The sequence below is a fragment of the Perca flavescens genome, chromosome 23 (genome assembly GCF_004354835.1).
Source record: "Perca flavescens isolate YP-PL-M2 chromosome 23, PFLA_1.0, whole genome shotgun sequence".
In the NCBI taxonomy this organism is placed as follows: domain Eukaryota; kingdom Metazoa; phylum Chordata; class Actinopteri; order Perciformes; family Percidae; genus Perca; species Perca flavescens.
The window spans coordinates 475371-491182 of record NC_041353.1 but is presented as its reverse complement, the minus strand read 5'-3'; the positions used below and the strand labels follow the sequence as shown (position 1 = coordinate 491182).

The 15812-nt window shown below is 41.6% G+C and overlaps 1 protein-coding gene across 1 annotated transcript; it reads right to left on the bottom strand.

Annotated features, from left to right (window-relative positions):
• Positions 1 to 3981: 3981 nt before the first annotated feature.
• Positions 3982 to 6758, bottom strand: LOC114550211 (nuclear factor 7, brain-like). Its single transcript, XM_028570829.1, has 2 exons — positions 6718 to 6758; positions 3982 to 5443 (listed from the first exon to the last, which is right to left on the bottom strand). The coding sequence occupies exon 2, from the start codon at positions 5424 to 5426 to the stop codon at positions 4038 to 4040; it is 1389 nt and encodes a 462-aa protein (XP_028426630.1). The 5' UTR covers positions 5427 to 5443; positions 6718 to 6758; the 3' UTR covers positions 3982 to 4037.
• Between the last annotated feature and the right edge of the window lie 9054 nt (positions 6759 to 15812).

Genomic DNA, 15812 nt, shown 5'->3' with positions numbered 1-15812 from the left:
GTCATTTAGAAGTGTGTGTGTATGTGTGCGTATATATATATATATATATATATATATATATATATATATATATATATATATATATATATATAGTCTGAAAGAGAGAAACTTAGTTACTGAGTCTCTGTGTTGGTGTGAAACCTTTTCCCAAAGAACCAAAACAGTCGAATCTCAGGCCAGATCTCAGCTGCAGCTTCCTGTTTCCTCCACAATCACTTCCACATGTTCTGTGTGTGTGTGTGTGTGTGTGTGTGTGTGTGTGTGTGTGTGTGTGTGTGTGTGTGTGTGTGTGTGTTCAGCCTGCTTCTGTTCCACTCTCTGCTTTGATTTATTTATTGAATACTTTGAGGCCAAAAACCACCAGAACCCATTCCCAAACTGTTTAGTATTCCACAAACACATTCAGTTTGTCCAAAAACATTCAGTTTGCCTTGTACCTTCAGCAGTTGAGATATATATATATTTTATATATATATATATATAATATTATATTATATTATATTATATTATATTAATATTCACCCAATAGCATTTAGTTTTAATTGTTTTTGGAACAATTCAGCCCAAATTTGAACGGACTTTAGTTGGAAACTTGACTGCAGAGTTCTGTTATGTCATGGAATCAAAGTATAAAGTATCTTAAAATAGAAATACTCAAGTAAAACACAAGTAACTATAACTGAAAGTGTTTGCTATATCTTTTTCAACCAGTGTGTTTATTAATTTTCAGAAAATAATCACTCTATAACAAATAATACAGGTGCATATCAGAACTGTCATAGTAAGGCTCATCTTCAATAAAATAGACATGACAGTGCTGTAACATGCGATATTTGGCATAGTCAGTCAACATAAGTCATCCTTCAGAATCACCAGTGGTCCAAATGTTAACTTATCCTGAAGTTATTCCGAAGAGAAAAGCACTTCAAATAAAACAAAGCATAGACAAACGTATACTACATACATAGCAATACTCATATGTTGATGGTTGACACACACACAGAGAGCATGCCTCCAATGCTTTCCTCCCCTCTAAGAACACCATCAAAAATCTCCACATATTGTCAAAGACGAGATATTTACCCTTTAACGTAAAAGTGAGTTTTTCCAGTGCAAGACAGTCTGACAGTCCTGCAAGCCAGACCTTAACACTTGGTTTGATAGTGGATTTCCAAGATTTGGCTATGGTATATTTAGCTTGTAAGATGCAGAAAGTAATCATGGATTTATTTCCTTGCTGCGATTATGATTTACAGGAAAAATGCCAAAGATACACAGTTTGGCGTCTAATAATAGCTTTATATCTGTGACATGTAAAATCCTATCCATCACTTCTCTGGTAAAAGCCTGGATTTGTGGGCAGTCCCATATGCAGTGATATATATTGTTCCCTTTCTACCACATTTTTAGCACGTTTTGGGATTATTGGGGCTGAATTTATTTAGCTGAGTTGGTGTTACATCCATCCAAGATTATTGCATAAAAACTTGATGTCAATCCCCTCTTAGGGTTTTGATTTGTTGCTATTTCTTCTATGCAGCTAAGAGTAGGTAGAGATAAAGATTTCTGGATCTTAAATATATAGCTTCTTATCTGCAGGTATTTAAAAAAATGTTTTGGTTGGATGTCATACTTTTGCCTCAAATCTTCAAACGACATGAGAATGTTATTGTTAAATAAATCTGCAATTTTACATAGGCCTTTGTTTGCGCAAATTTTGAAGCCCATATATTGTTTGCCAGGTGTAAAAGCGCTGTTACCCCAGACCAGTATGTTTTTGAAACTCATACCATAGCATAATACATTTTTTAACAAAGGGATTATGTGTTTATGTCTTTAATGAATTGAGTGGTAAAGTGGATGTCATGTTTCTTTCCAAACTCATCCAGGAACGTGGCATTTCTTGTGAAAACCAACAAGAGGCATTAGTAAGTTGGGCAGTCCAATAATACCATTGGAGGTTTGGTAGTTTCAAGCCTCCTCTATAATAGGGGAGATAAAGCAAAGTCTGTTGTTCCAAATCAAATTACATAACATGCTTTTCATCTTTGAAAAAAGGTGAATAGGAGGACCAAGAGGAATGGAATGAAGGAGGTAAAGAAATTTCAGAAGAACATTCATTTAAAGTATATTGATACGCCCTATCATGGAAAGTGTTTGCTATATTTAGAATATGTTCAGCTCTTTGTCTTGCTGTCAGACATAACTGAAACCACCAGACTCCACCAGTGATCTAACCTGGTAGAACACGCTGGCTGTTGCTGCTCTGTTGGAGTTATTGTGGGTTAGTTCAGATTCTCCAAAGTCAGATGTAACTTCCAGTCTGTGTCTCAGTGGTTAGGTCTCTAAACGGTAAGAAGTGTGTTGCTATGGTTACCATGTTGAAGGACATGTTTCCTCTGAATGGTGGATGTTACCAATGATCAAGACTGCTTTTATTTCACACCACAGACATTTATTGATGTCAAAAGACAAATACATTCAGTTCTACCGTTACAGAGTTAAAAAGAAAAGATAATGTTGCACCCAACGTAAACATCAAATTACAAGGAACTGACTCCTCACTTTGATTGGCTGAACAATCAACTTGCCTGAGATACAGTCTTATAGCAGTTACACACCAACCAGACGGCCATCCGTCGGCAGAAAAGCCAGTCGGACTGATCAGTCTCCTCGAGTTGGTCCAAAAAGTGCCTCCGAACACACCGAAGAGACGAGACGTAATGCATCTCTATAACAGCAGGCGGCGCTAATCTGTATTGTTGCCCAAAAAATGAAAACCGGCAGCTGATTGGACGAGCACGTCACATGGGTTTGTTTTCTCCGGAAATTCAAAGCCAGACTGTCATGGCGGCTCGTTCAGAATCCGATCTCATATTGTACTAAAATAGTTCACTGGAACGTGTTTCTGAAAACATTTGAAGAGAGAAATAGTCTTCATTTAAGATCGACAAAGTCAGTTTAAAAGATTTTACTCAGATTTTGAGAGACTCTAGTCACGCTCATTCCGCTCGCCATTTCCGGGTGAGTCCTGACGGCCCTGTCTCCGATTACACATGTCAAATCGGCCCACGGGACACACCGAATAGACTCGAGTCACCGTCCTCGCCAGACTGTCCAACGGCCGATTATCGGGTTAATGTGTCTGCGCCTTTACTGTCCCGGTCCTTGGAGCCATCGGGCCATCGGCTTATGTCGAACCCTGCTCAGTATCTCAAAATAATTATTTACATCAAAACTACAAAGACATTAAACACTAAAACAATAACAACAATGTAAATGGAGACAGAACACAAAGGGGTAACTTTGGGTTCAACATTGGGGGGGTTGAGATCTCGAACTGTTTTTTTGTGTTTTTGGACAAACTGAATGTGTTTGTGGCATACTAAACAGTTTGGGAATGGGTTCTGGTGGTTTTTGGCCTCAAAGTATTCAATAAATAAATCAAAGCAGAGAGTGGAACAGAAGCAGGCTGAACACACACACACACACACACACACACACACACACACACACACACACACACACACACACACACACACACACACACACACACACACACAGAGAGAGAACTCTCTGAAAAATTGTCAGGAATAAAACTCGTAAAAAGAGACAAACGTCACAAAACGACAAAAGTCAATTTCTTTTTAAAAAAGGTGCCAAAAATGTTGAAAAAGAACTAAACCTTGGGAAAAAAACCCAGTTTTGTATATTACGCCTTTGACAGATCAGAACAACAATAATAATGTTTCATCTAAACATCCATATTTACATATATAAACATATCATTCGGTCGTCTCCTTTACCGCTGCAATCAGTTTACTACCCTTTATGTTAACAACCATTATTCTGTTTATATTCTTTCATATTTAATCTGCTGACTCCTGTTATTGTTTGCTGCTGCCGATATTAAGGTTGAACTTATTTTATCAATCCGTTCAGATATTATTTCTACATAAAAAGATGGAACACATTAAGGTTTAAGAAATGAATAGTTGTTTACTATTATTATCACCACCCTAAAACTACAGACTCTATCAGACCTGTTGTTTTGTAATACAGACCTTCAGTGGTGATATCTTCAGATTACTCCAAGTGTTAATGTATGGAAACATCTTCTCAGTGAAAGTGTGTGTGAAGGTGTGTATGTGTGTGTTAGTATCAGGATCAGAGAACGACAGATTTCCTCTGTTCCAGTCCAGAGTCACTCTGATCCTCTGGAGCTGCTTCTCAAACGGGAGAACAGTGTTTGGAGCTGATGGAGACACTGCTGAGTATTCACCTTCAGAGAACCATATTGTCCATAATCCAGACCATATGCCTCCCTTCCTCTGGACAGACCCTGCTAACACACCCAGTGTCCAGACTGGACTGTCTCCAACCTCGACATCCCAGCTGTGAGTCCCTGAGTTAAAGCCCTCAGAGCCCAGGACAGAGCCGTATTCATCAAACCTCTCTGGATTATCAGGAAGCTGCTGTTCCTCCTCTCCCCATCTCACACTGGTCAGATCTTCAGACAGGATGAGTTCTGCATGAGCAGTGTTTGGGTCCATAACCAGAGGATAGTAGGAGACCATGTCCTTCATCTTGTTCCAGATGTTGAAGCTCAGGTGTCCCAGGTGTTTGGCCTCGTCTATCAGAGCTCCTGAGAGCAGCTGTGGATCCTCCAGCAGGGTGCTCTGCTGGACTCTTCCCACTGCAGCCTTGTAGTTGATCAGGAATGAGACGTCTTCAGCTCTCAGCTGCTCCTCTGTGGCTCTGACTGTGTCTGAAAGAGCTGCTATCTGTCTGTTCAGAGCCTCCATCTTCTCCTTCATCCTCTGACTCTTCTGCTCCTCTTCCTCCCTCAGTGCAGCCATCCTGGCCTCCTCTTCCTCATCTAGAAACTGGTGAAGCTTCTTAAACTGATCCTTAATCTGGGTCTCTATGCGTCTGGCCTGGACCTTCAGGTGTTCTGCTGTTTGATCAAACTTCACTCTAACTCGTTCTAAAACCTGTAACTTCTTCCTTAAGGGTTTCAGAGTTTCCTGAATCTCCTTCCTGGGTTGTTGTGCAGCTTCATCGATGGGTCTGATTGTGTGGTTGGAGTGTTTTTCTGAATGCAGACAGATGTGACACACTGGCTGCTGATGGTCCAGACAGAAGAGTTTGAGTTTCTCAGAGTGCAGACTGCAGAGAGCCTCTGAAGCTCTCTGATCTCTCTGCTGTAAGAAACTCTCACGCAGCTTCTTTAACTCCAGGTTACAAGGTGGTTCTGGCCTTAAAGATCTTTTCCTACAAACTGGACACGCCTGTGGTTGTTTCTCTGTCCACCAGCTCTTCAGACAGTCTCTACAGAAGCTGTGGCTACATGACAGAACAACCGGATCTGTAAAGACTTCATGACAGACCGAACAGCAGAAATCCTCCTCTGACATGGAAGCCATTTTGTCTCTGAGAGCAGCTGAAAACAGCAGAAACAGCAGACTGTTAAAACAGGAAGTCAGTTGTCTTTCCCTCCCTCAAACATGGGAGAGGTTTGCCTTCAGTGCTGTCTGCCAGAAGGGTTTATTTTAACCCAAACCACTATCTTTTCCTAAACTTAATTAAGTATTTTTGTTGTCTAAACCTAAGAGATTTCTGGCAGAAAGCCCAGAAGGTAAACGTCTCCCGTGTGCTCCTCTCTGCTGCAGAAAGTTGCCTCAGTTACATTAACTTTGAGTCTTAAAGTGTTTTTCAGTCTGCAGCAGATTACAGTACAAGTATTTCACTTCGGTAACACTTTACTTGAAGTTTTCTACATAAAAGTGACATGACACTGTCATGAATACAATCATGACCCATGAACCATAACATAACTTGTCATGACAAAACCGAGTGACACTTTCTAAAACACAGTTATGTCATAAACGTTTATGACTTGTTTATAATGTTCAGTGTCATGTCACTCTTATGTAGAAAACTTTAAGTAAAGTGTAACCGGTAAATCTTACTGTCTGTCTGTGTGTGCGTCACTGACAACTCAACAGGAACTAACTGGTTTCCTGGTCTGTCTCAGATGACGCATTATACTTTGGTAAAGTTGGAAAGACATTCACAGATTTAAATATCCGGGATCAATAACTTCTGAGCAAAATATTAAATCGGACACAACGTAATTATGACATATATACATTTTCTTTTTAGCAAAACATATTCCCCAAAAATAAGAATATGCTTATTTTTTTAAAGTAAGTGTTGTAGTACAACTATCAGGATACAGGTTATAATTGGGGTAAGTTTGGAGACACTACCTTATTTAATCATTAAATTAATAAATATTTCTGTTGTGTGTTGTCCCTAAGACCTCGTCTCACTGCCAGCTGCTATTGTGTGTTATTTCTCCAGGTTGGAGGGCGGCTCGTTTTGATGAAAATGAGTTTGTAGCTCGTTGTCTACCTTACTACGGTAGAAAAGATGCATCGTTTGCGATTTAATAAAATTTTGCTCAGAAGTTATTGATCCTGGAAGTTCGAATTAGTGAATATCTTTCCAACTTTACCGAAGTAACGTCTCCCGTGTGCCCCTCCCTGCTGCAGAATGTTGCCTCACTTACTTTAACTTTGAGTATTTGAGTGTTTTTCAGTCTGCAGCAGATTACAGTTAAAGTATTTCACTTCTTCAGTACTTCAGAGCTCCTTCCTGTAACCATCCTCCCTCAGTTAAAGTCTCAGCTTTGTAATAAAAGGTCAATCTTACCGTCTGTCTGTAGGTGAGTCTCTTCTCACTGACAACTCAACAGGAACTAACATGTTACCTGGTCTGTTCAGATGACATAATGTAATGTGAGCTTTCTCAATCAGCTGATACGTTTTATCTTAAAGGGACAGTTCAGATGTTAAAGTGTGGTTTTATGAGCTACTCCTCTTTAGTCAGAAGCTAAGCAATGTCCTGCTGCATACGGGGAAAGCGGCACATTTTAGTCTCCTAAAAACATATCCGTTTAAGTTTAAGGTGTAAGTTAAGGTGTAAATATGCAGGAATCCCCCAGTTACTGAAGGAGTTCTCTAGCTCTGTTAATCGGTTATAAGAACTCTGACTCTAACCGGGCTATGAATGTGTTTACATGTTCAGTTCAAGTTTATTGTCATATGCATATTAGTACGAAGGACCACAGCAATAAAATACAATGTGCCTTGGCACTCTCTCAGCACCAGTCAATAATAACAATTTAAAAAAAACATAAATAGCATTTAAAAACCTCTAGAAATATCCAAGCACAAGAGACGGTGACTAAGTTCAGACCACAGCCCTCCTTCCTGTTGTGCTATCTTTTAATAATCTTATTACCTGGGGGTAAAAACTATCCCTAAAACGTGTTGTGCATGTTGGGATGCTCTGCAAATGTCTCCCTGATGGAAGGTGGGAGAAGAGATTATGTGCAGGATGACTAGAATCCTGCAGAATACCTCGTGCCTTCTTAGTGCTGCGTTTCCAGTACATGTTTTTGTTATGGGTTTGGTGTGTATTGTATTATTTTGGTAATCTGTTTTTTCTGTTTTGTATTTTTACTCTGTTAGCTGTTTTATTTTGACAGTCTTGTTTTCTGTCTTGTTTTACTTCCTGTGTTTTCCTGCCCTTGTGATTGCCCTAATGTGTTTCACCTGTTTCCCAGCCTTGTGCCACCTGTCTTGTGTTTATTTAGTCTTTGTCTCCCCCCTGTATAGTGTTGGATCATTGTGTGTCTTGTTGTCAGTTTGTAGTCTTGTGTTAGGCTTAGGCCCAATCCCAAAGTCCGGACTCACAGACTCACGGACTTTGATGCGCGTTCCGGCGAAATTCGTAAGGGTTTAGGGTTGTCCCAATGTCGAATTTCAAAGGGCGTGAGGGTTTGAGTACACACTTACCGAGCCCTTTCTGTGAGTCTGCATCGATGCAGACTTCACCAAAGGGAATTACCCACAGTTCAAAGCGTTGTGACGTTTACTGCGGAGACCATAGGGAAGTCCGGAAATTACAACAGCAAACAACAACAACTGTTGTAAACAACAGCACGACACACGGCCACGGAACAGACCGACCTGGTGTCCAGCTCGTAAAACAAGAGCTTGAAATAATGTGGAATCAGGCAGCCGTCTCCTGGGCCTCGGCCGTGTGGAAAGCAACAAACTTAAAATGAAAATTCCCAAACCGGCAAGTGTCAGCAACATCTTTATTAAACATTGCCGAGGTTACATGTGATCTTGTGAAGTGCTGTCCCAATCCCATTTATTCCTATCTGAGCCCATGTGGCCTCACACACTCACTCACTTAGCACCTTAGATCAATTAAGTCTGTGAGTCTTTAGTCCTCAGGGCTCACTTTGGGATTGGGCCACAGTGTTCCTGGTTTTTTCGTCTCCTGTGTCTGAGTTTTGTGTTAGTTCTCCCTGCGGTCTCTATTCTCTGATTTTGTTATCCATCTCTGGTTTCCTTTTTGCATTTTTGGATTACCTCAGTTTTTACTCCTTGTGTTGTTTCTTGCGTTTTCGCTATTTTGGATTCCTGCTGGTTTGTACCCTGGACCATTGTGTTCGGAATAAATCTTCACATCAAACTTTCGCCTGCCTGCTCTCTGCCTTTGGGTCCTGAACTTCCCTGAACCTTAACAGTTTTGGAGCAGTTCAAGTGGAACCCTAATGATTTTAGTCATGTGAAGTAGCCCTACCAAACCACACTACAATGTTGCCTGTCAGTATACTCTCAATTGTACAGCAGTAAACGTTATGTAGCATGTAAAGGGACCCCTCAGAAAATAAAGCCTCTGATGTGCCTTCTTAATGGCACAGCTGATATGGAAGGACCATGAGAGGGAGTCTGAAATTAGGGTGCCTAAGAACTTAAAGGTGTTGACAATTTCAACTGGAGAGTTGTTAATATAGACAGGTGTATAGGTGGGTTTGTTCCTTCTAAAATCTATGATGACCTCTTTAGTTTTCCCCCGCATTAAGAGACAAATTATTTCTTTGGCACCACGTGATCAAGTTACTCACCTCATCCCTGTAGGCAGTTTCGTTATTGCTGTCAATGAGTCCTATCACAGTAGTATCGTCTGCAAATTTCACGATACTATTAGCCAATGTGTGAAGAAACGTAAAAAACAACCTGGACCCTAGCTCCCTGAACTGAATAGTGTTGGTAACAGATCATAGCGGCTCTAGTCTGTAGACGGTCCCTAAGGTGTTGTAGTCTGTAGACGGTTTGTAGCTTGTTGTTTACCTTACTACGGTAGGAAATATGCATTGTTCATGATTTAAGGTACCATCATCTCTGAAGACCCTGCACTATGGGGACCGATTCCAGAGACCGTCCGGGAGGAAGTTATACTCAGAGGGATATTAACCTTTCAGAATCGGGCGACTAAATACCCAGCATCTCAGAGGGGAACAAGGCTGGCGGCAGAAAGACACGCTGACTCCTTCACAACGGTGAAACGGTACCACGGGGGGGGATTCTATATTCACTGTCCACCAGAGACATTTATTGCATTGCCTGTAAAGTGCTACCAACACACAGCAATGCATCTGTAGTAGGGTTTAGTGAACTGCTGAGGGAGCTGGACTTTGAGGATTTGATCTGATTTTGATCTGCAAGGTAAGAGCTATTATGCTATCTGTAAATTGACTAGGCTAATATAACCGGTTGTGACCGTGTGACCAGATAATGTACATATTGTTTAGTTTATTGAAATGCCATGCATATCAGACGTGTATTGCATATTTTGTGATGCTGCTATAGGCCTGTGTGAGACTTAGTTGTCAAGTGCAGTAGCCTATATGTTGGCTTTTGCAGTTTGTGAAGTAGCAGCTGACTAAGTGACTTTTATTTAACAACCTGCGCTCAGCTGTGTTGTGTGATGGCATTGTTGTATCTTCAGTCAATCACGTTTCAGAATTACTATTGTGCTTTCTGCTTGGGTGATTTTTAGTGAATACTATATCGCCATAGTCTTGAGCCATACAACGCTTTGGTATGATTTAATTCATTGTAACATTGTCTTGTGATGTGTGAGTCAGATGGCAGCACTTGGTTTATTGAACTGGAAAGGCATACTTGATGCCTGCTCGGCTGGATTAGTCATTAATTTTTCTTTTGGATTATTTTTTATTCGGTAGTGACAGTTGATAGACAGGAACGGGGGAGAGAAAGAGGGAATGACACGCAGCAAAGGGCCACAGGTCGGATTCAAACCGCTGCAAAAGACTGGGGCACAAGCTCTTACTGGGGGAGTTAGAGGCCGCCCCAAGTCATTCATCTTCTGACCAGTAGTGATTTATGTATGCCTATTATAAAGAAACAAATAGGCTAGTCACGGTTACATTAGAGTTGAGAAGGCCGGCCGGTTACGCGATTACATTCGGTCTCGTTCGGCACAGGGTCTAGGCATTAGTAGCTCATTTCCTGATTGATTCTACCACCACCACTCCAGTCCTAGATTACAACACACACAGTAGCAGAAGAATACCAGCTACACAACGGCCAACCATTGACATATATATAATGCCAACGGCAGGAATGAAGTAAAAGAAAAACACAGGAGTGAGTCGGTTCATAGACGTATGGCACTCGAGTCTCCCGGCTCAGTGACACGAGTCGGGTTAATCAACCGGCTCTTCGGTCAGTTCTTCGACACTAAGTGAGAGAAATGCAGCAAAGGTTCTCCTCCCAGACACCCTGAGACATCAACACGTTAACCAAAATCATTCATCATAACATCATTGTGTGTGTCTGTCTGTGTCTCTGTGTGTGTGCGTGTGTTTGTCTGTGTGTGTGTCTGTGTGTCTGTCTGTCTGTGTGTGTGGGTATCTGTGTCTGTCTGTGTGTGTCTGGGCATGTGTGTGTGTGTGTCTCTGTGTGTGTGTGTGTGTGTGTCTTTCTGTGTGTCTGGGCATGTGTGTGTGTGTCTCTGTGTGTGTGTGTCTTTCTGTGTGTCTGGGCATGTGTGTGTGTGTCTCTGTGTGTGTGTGTGTTTCTTTCTGTGTGTCTGGGCATGTGTGTGTGTGTTTGCGTATATAACGTACATGTTATAACTGAAAGTGTGTGCTATATGTAGAATATGTTCATGTCTTTGCTGTGAGACATAAGTGAAGCCCCCAGACTCCTTTAACTAAACCAGTGATCTAACCTGGTAGAACACGCTGGCTGTTGCTGCTCTGTTGGTGTTATTGGGTGTTAAAGGGTTAGTTCAGATTCTCCAAAGTCAGATGTAACTTCCTGTCTGTGTCTCGGTGGTTCGGTCTCTGAACGGTGAGCAGCGTGTTGCTATGGTTACCGCGTTTAAGGACCTGTTTCTTCTGAATGGTGAGCTCTGAGTCCCAGCTGATAGCCAATCAGAAGAGACGTGTCTGTAAACTCGTGGTGATAAAAAGGCAGAGAGCTCACAGCAGACGGGTTGCTACGTGTTGTCGGGGCTGAACGTGGTCCAGGTGTTACTTCCTGTCTGAGTCTCCGTGGTTACAGGTGTGAGTGGGTGGAGCCTGCTGCTGTGTCTCCATGGTTACAGGTGTGAGTGGGTGGAGCCTGCTGCTGCTGTGTCTCCATGGTTACAGGTGTGAGTGGGTGGAGCTGAATGTTACCAATGATCAAGACTGCTTTTATTTCACACCGCAGACATTTATTGATGTCAAAAGACAAATACATTCAGTTCTACCGTTACAGTTGAAAACAAAAGATACTGTTGCACCTGACGTTAGCATCAAAAGTACAAGGAACTGACTCGTCACTTTGATTGGCCAATCAACTTGCCCGACATACAGTCTTACTGTCCCCGGGCCATCACGCCATTGCTTATGTTGAACCCTGCTCATTATCTCATAATAATCAGTTATAATCTCACAATAATGACTTATATCAAAATTACACACAGACATCAAATGCTAAAACAATCAAAACCATGTAAATGGAGACAGAACACAAAGGGGTAACTTTGGGTTCAATATTGGGGGGTTGAGATCTTCAATTATCCGGGGGGCGGAGACATATCTGCATGGTTTTTTAAAAAAACAATAAAAACATCTGAAAAATTGTCGGAAATAAAACTTGTCAAAAGAGACAAATGGCAAAAAACAACAAAAAGTCAATTCTTTTTAAAAAGGCGCCAAAAATGTTGAATTCTTTCCCAAAAAGAATTGAATAAAGGCAACAAAAACATTGAAAAACAACTAATACTTTGGAAAAAAAACAGTTTTGTATATTACGCCTTTGACTGATCAGAACAACAATAATAATGTTTCATCTAAACATCCATGTTTACATATAAAAACATACATATTTACATATATGAACACGTACAGTACAGGCCAAAAGTTTGGACACACCTTCTCATTCAATGTGTTTCTTTGTTTTCATGACTATTTACATTGTAGATTCTCACTGAAGGCATCAAAACTATGAATGAGCACATATGGAATTATGTACTTAACAAAAAAGTGTGAAATAACTGAAAACATGTCTTATATTTTAGATTCTTCAAAGTAGCCACCCTTTGCTTTTTTTGATAACTCTGCAAACCCTTGGTGTTCTCTCAATGAGCTTCATGAGGTAGTCACCTGAAATGGTTTTACCTTCACAGGTGTGCCTTGTCAGGGTTCATTAGTGGAATTATTTCCCTTATTAATAAAAAAGCATCGGGTGGCTACTTTGAAGAATCTAAAATATAAGACATGTTTTCAGTTATTTCACACTTTGTTGTTAAGTACATAATTCCATATGTGTTCATTCATAGTTTTGATGCCTTCAGTGAGAATCTACAATGTAAATAGTCATGAAAATAAAAAGGAAATGCAATGAATGAGAAGGTGTGTCCAAACTTTTGGCCTGTACTGTATCTTTTATCTTTTTAAAACCTTTTGTTGTGTTTCATTCAGCCGTCTCCTTTACCGCTGCAATCAGTTTACTACCCTTTATATTAACAACCATTATTCTGTTTATATTCTTTCATATTTAATCTGCTGTATCCTAATACTGTTTGCTGCTGCCGATATAAAGTTTTAACTTATTTTATCATTCAGTTCAGATATTATTTGTACATAAAAAAAAAATGGAACACATTAATGTTAAGGAAGTGAATAGTTGTTTACTATTATTGTCAACACCCTAAAACTACAGACTCTATCAGACCTGAGGCCTGGACTACGAAGCAAGATCAACTTGTCCTGGATTTCTTTCAGTAATCCGGCTTCACCAAACCTAACCACCGCGGTCCCGCATAACCTGTACTACCACGCTGGTTAACAACTAGTTCAGTCAACCAATCAGGGTTTCCCAATCCAGCGGCGCACACGTTCACATAAAAGAGGAGGTGTTTGCGCACCACGACCAATCACAAACATCTACCAGATGTATATATACATCTTATATAACCACATGTTATATAAGAAGAGAAAATTATAATTCTCCATAAATATGAAGAACACAGACACGGTTTTACAGGGAAAACGCAATGCAGTCGCTGCTTCCTAAAACAGGAAGGAAAGCTGGCAAAAAAATAAATAAATAGGCGACGCTGTATAGATGTTTAAATCACAACGCTTATTAATATCACTTCCTCATCAGTCAGGACCAAGATCTGACCATAATTACACTTGTGCTTTCCATAAGCTGTCGTTGCTTTAGCCTTTTATTTCAGTTGCAACCCTGGCAGTGGGAAGCGATCGTGAGAGCAAATAAAAAATATAAAAACATAATTCAAACCGATGTGCGCATTGGCGACACACGGCTCAAGAAGCCGATATGTAATTCCCTCCCATTAAAATATATAGGCTATATTTCATAAAAATACCCATGTTAACGGGGCTGTTGGTCTCTCAATGTTTTAACTTTTATGAGCCCCTCTCTCCCCCTCTCTCTCTCTCCCCCTCTCTCTCTCCCTCTCTCTCCCCTCTCTCCCTCTCCCTCCCTCTCTCTCTCTCTCTCTCCCCCCCCTCCTCTCTCTCTCTCTCCCCTCTCTCTCTCCCTCTCTCTCTCCCTCTCTCTCTCCCTCTCTCTCTCTCTGCACTGAGCTCCGCCTGATCTTCTTTAAGAACGGTGACGCCGTTATCAATCGACCTATTGATTGGTCAGTAGGCGGTGCTTTAACACTCAGTATTGATTGGTCAGTAGGCGGTGCTTTAACACTCAGTATTGATTGGTCAGTAGGCGGTGCTTTAACACTCAGTATTGATTGGTCAGTAGGCGGTGCTTTAACACTCAGTATTGATTGGTCAGTAGGCGGTGCTTTAACACTCAGTATTGATTGGTCAGTAGGCGGTGCTTTAACACTCAGTATTGATTGGTCAGTAGGCGGTGCTTTTACACCGGTTGACCTCTGATCTCCAACTTAACCTGCTCCCGACCAGGTTAGGTGTTCAGCATGAGTTACCACGGCGATTGAACCCGATAACAACTGATCCACCTTCGTAGTACAAAAAATCCTGGGTTGAGCCTTAAGTTAGCTCGTTAATGCCAAATCCTGCTTTGTAGTACAGACCTCTGTTGTTTAGTCACACAGACCTTCAGTGGTGATATCTTCAGATTACCAACAGTGGCAATCAATGGAAACATCTTCTCAGTGAAAGTGTGTGTGAAGGTGTGTATGTGTGTGTTAGTATCAGGATCAGAGAACGACAGATTTCCTCTGTTCCAGTCCAGAGTCACTCTGATCCTCTGGAGCTGCTTCTTCAACGGGAGAACAGTGTTTGGAGCTGATGGAGACCATGCTGAGTATTTACCTTCAGAGAATCCTATTCTCCATAATCCAGACCGTATGCCTCCCTTCCTCTGGACAGACTCTGGTAACACACCCAGAAACCAGAGTGTACTGTCTCCAACATCGACATCCCAGCTGTAAGTCCCTGAGTTAAAGCCCTCAGAGCCCAGGACAGTGGGGGAATCAAACCTCTCTGGATTATGAGGAAGTTGCTGTCCCTCTCCTCGTCTCACACTGGTCAGATCTTCAGACAGGATGAGTGCTGGACCAGCAGTGTTTGGGTCCAGAACCAGAGGATAGTAGGAGACCATGTCCTTCATCTTGTTCCAGATGTTGAAGCTCAGGTGTCCCAGGTGTTTGGCCTCGTCTATCAGAGCTCCTGAGAGCAGCTGTGGATCCTCCAGCAGGGTGCTCTGCTGGACTCTTCCCACTGCAGCCTTGTAGTTGATCAGGAATGAGACGTCTTCAGCTCTCAGCTGCTCCTCTGTGGCTCTGACTGTGTCTGAAAGAGCTGCTATCTGTCTGTTCAGAGCCTCCATCTTCTCCTTCATCCTCTGACTCTTCTGCTCCTCTTCCTCCCTCAGTGCAGCCATCCTGGCCTCCTCTTCCTCTTCTAGAAACTGGTGAAGCTTCTTAAACTGATCCATAATCAGCATCTTTGTGCGATGGGCCTGGACCTTCATGTGTTCTGCTGTTTGATCAAACTCCTCTTTAACTTGTTCAAAAACCTTTAACTTCTTCTTTAAGGGTTTCAGAGTTTCCTGAAGTTCCTTTTTGTGTTGTCGAGATTTGAGAGCTTCAGAGGCTCTCAAATCTCTTTGCTGTAAGAAACTCTCACACAGCTTCTTTAACTCCAGGTTACGAGGTGGTTCATACAAAGATCTGCTCTTACAAACTGGACACTCCTGTGCCTGATTCTCTATCCACCATCTCTGCAGACAGTCTTTACAGAAGCTGTGGCTACATGACAGAACAACCGGATCTGTAAAGACTTCATGACAGACCGAACACCAGAAATCCTCCTCTGACATGGAAGCCATTTTGTCTCTGAGAGCAGCTGAAAACAGCAGAAATAGCAGAAGTTAAAACAGGAAGTCAGTTGTCTTTCTTTCCCTCGCACATGGGACAAG

What these genes read in the sequence shown, in the direction of transcription:
- LOC114550211 (XM_028570829.1), bottom strand. Translation starts at nt 5,426, where the DNA reads ATGGCTTCCATGTCAGAGGAGGATTTCTGCTGTTCGGTCTGTCATGAA.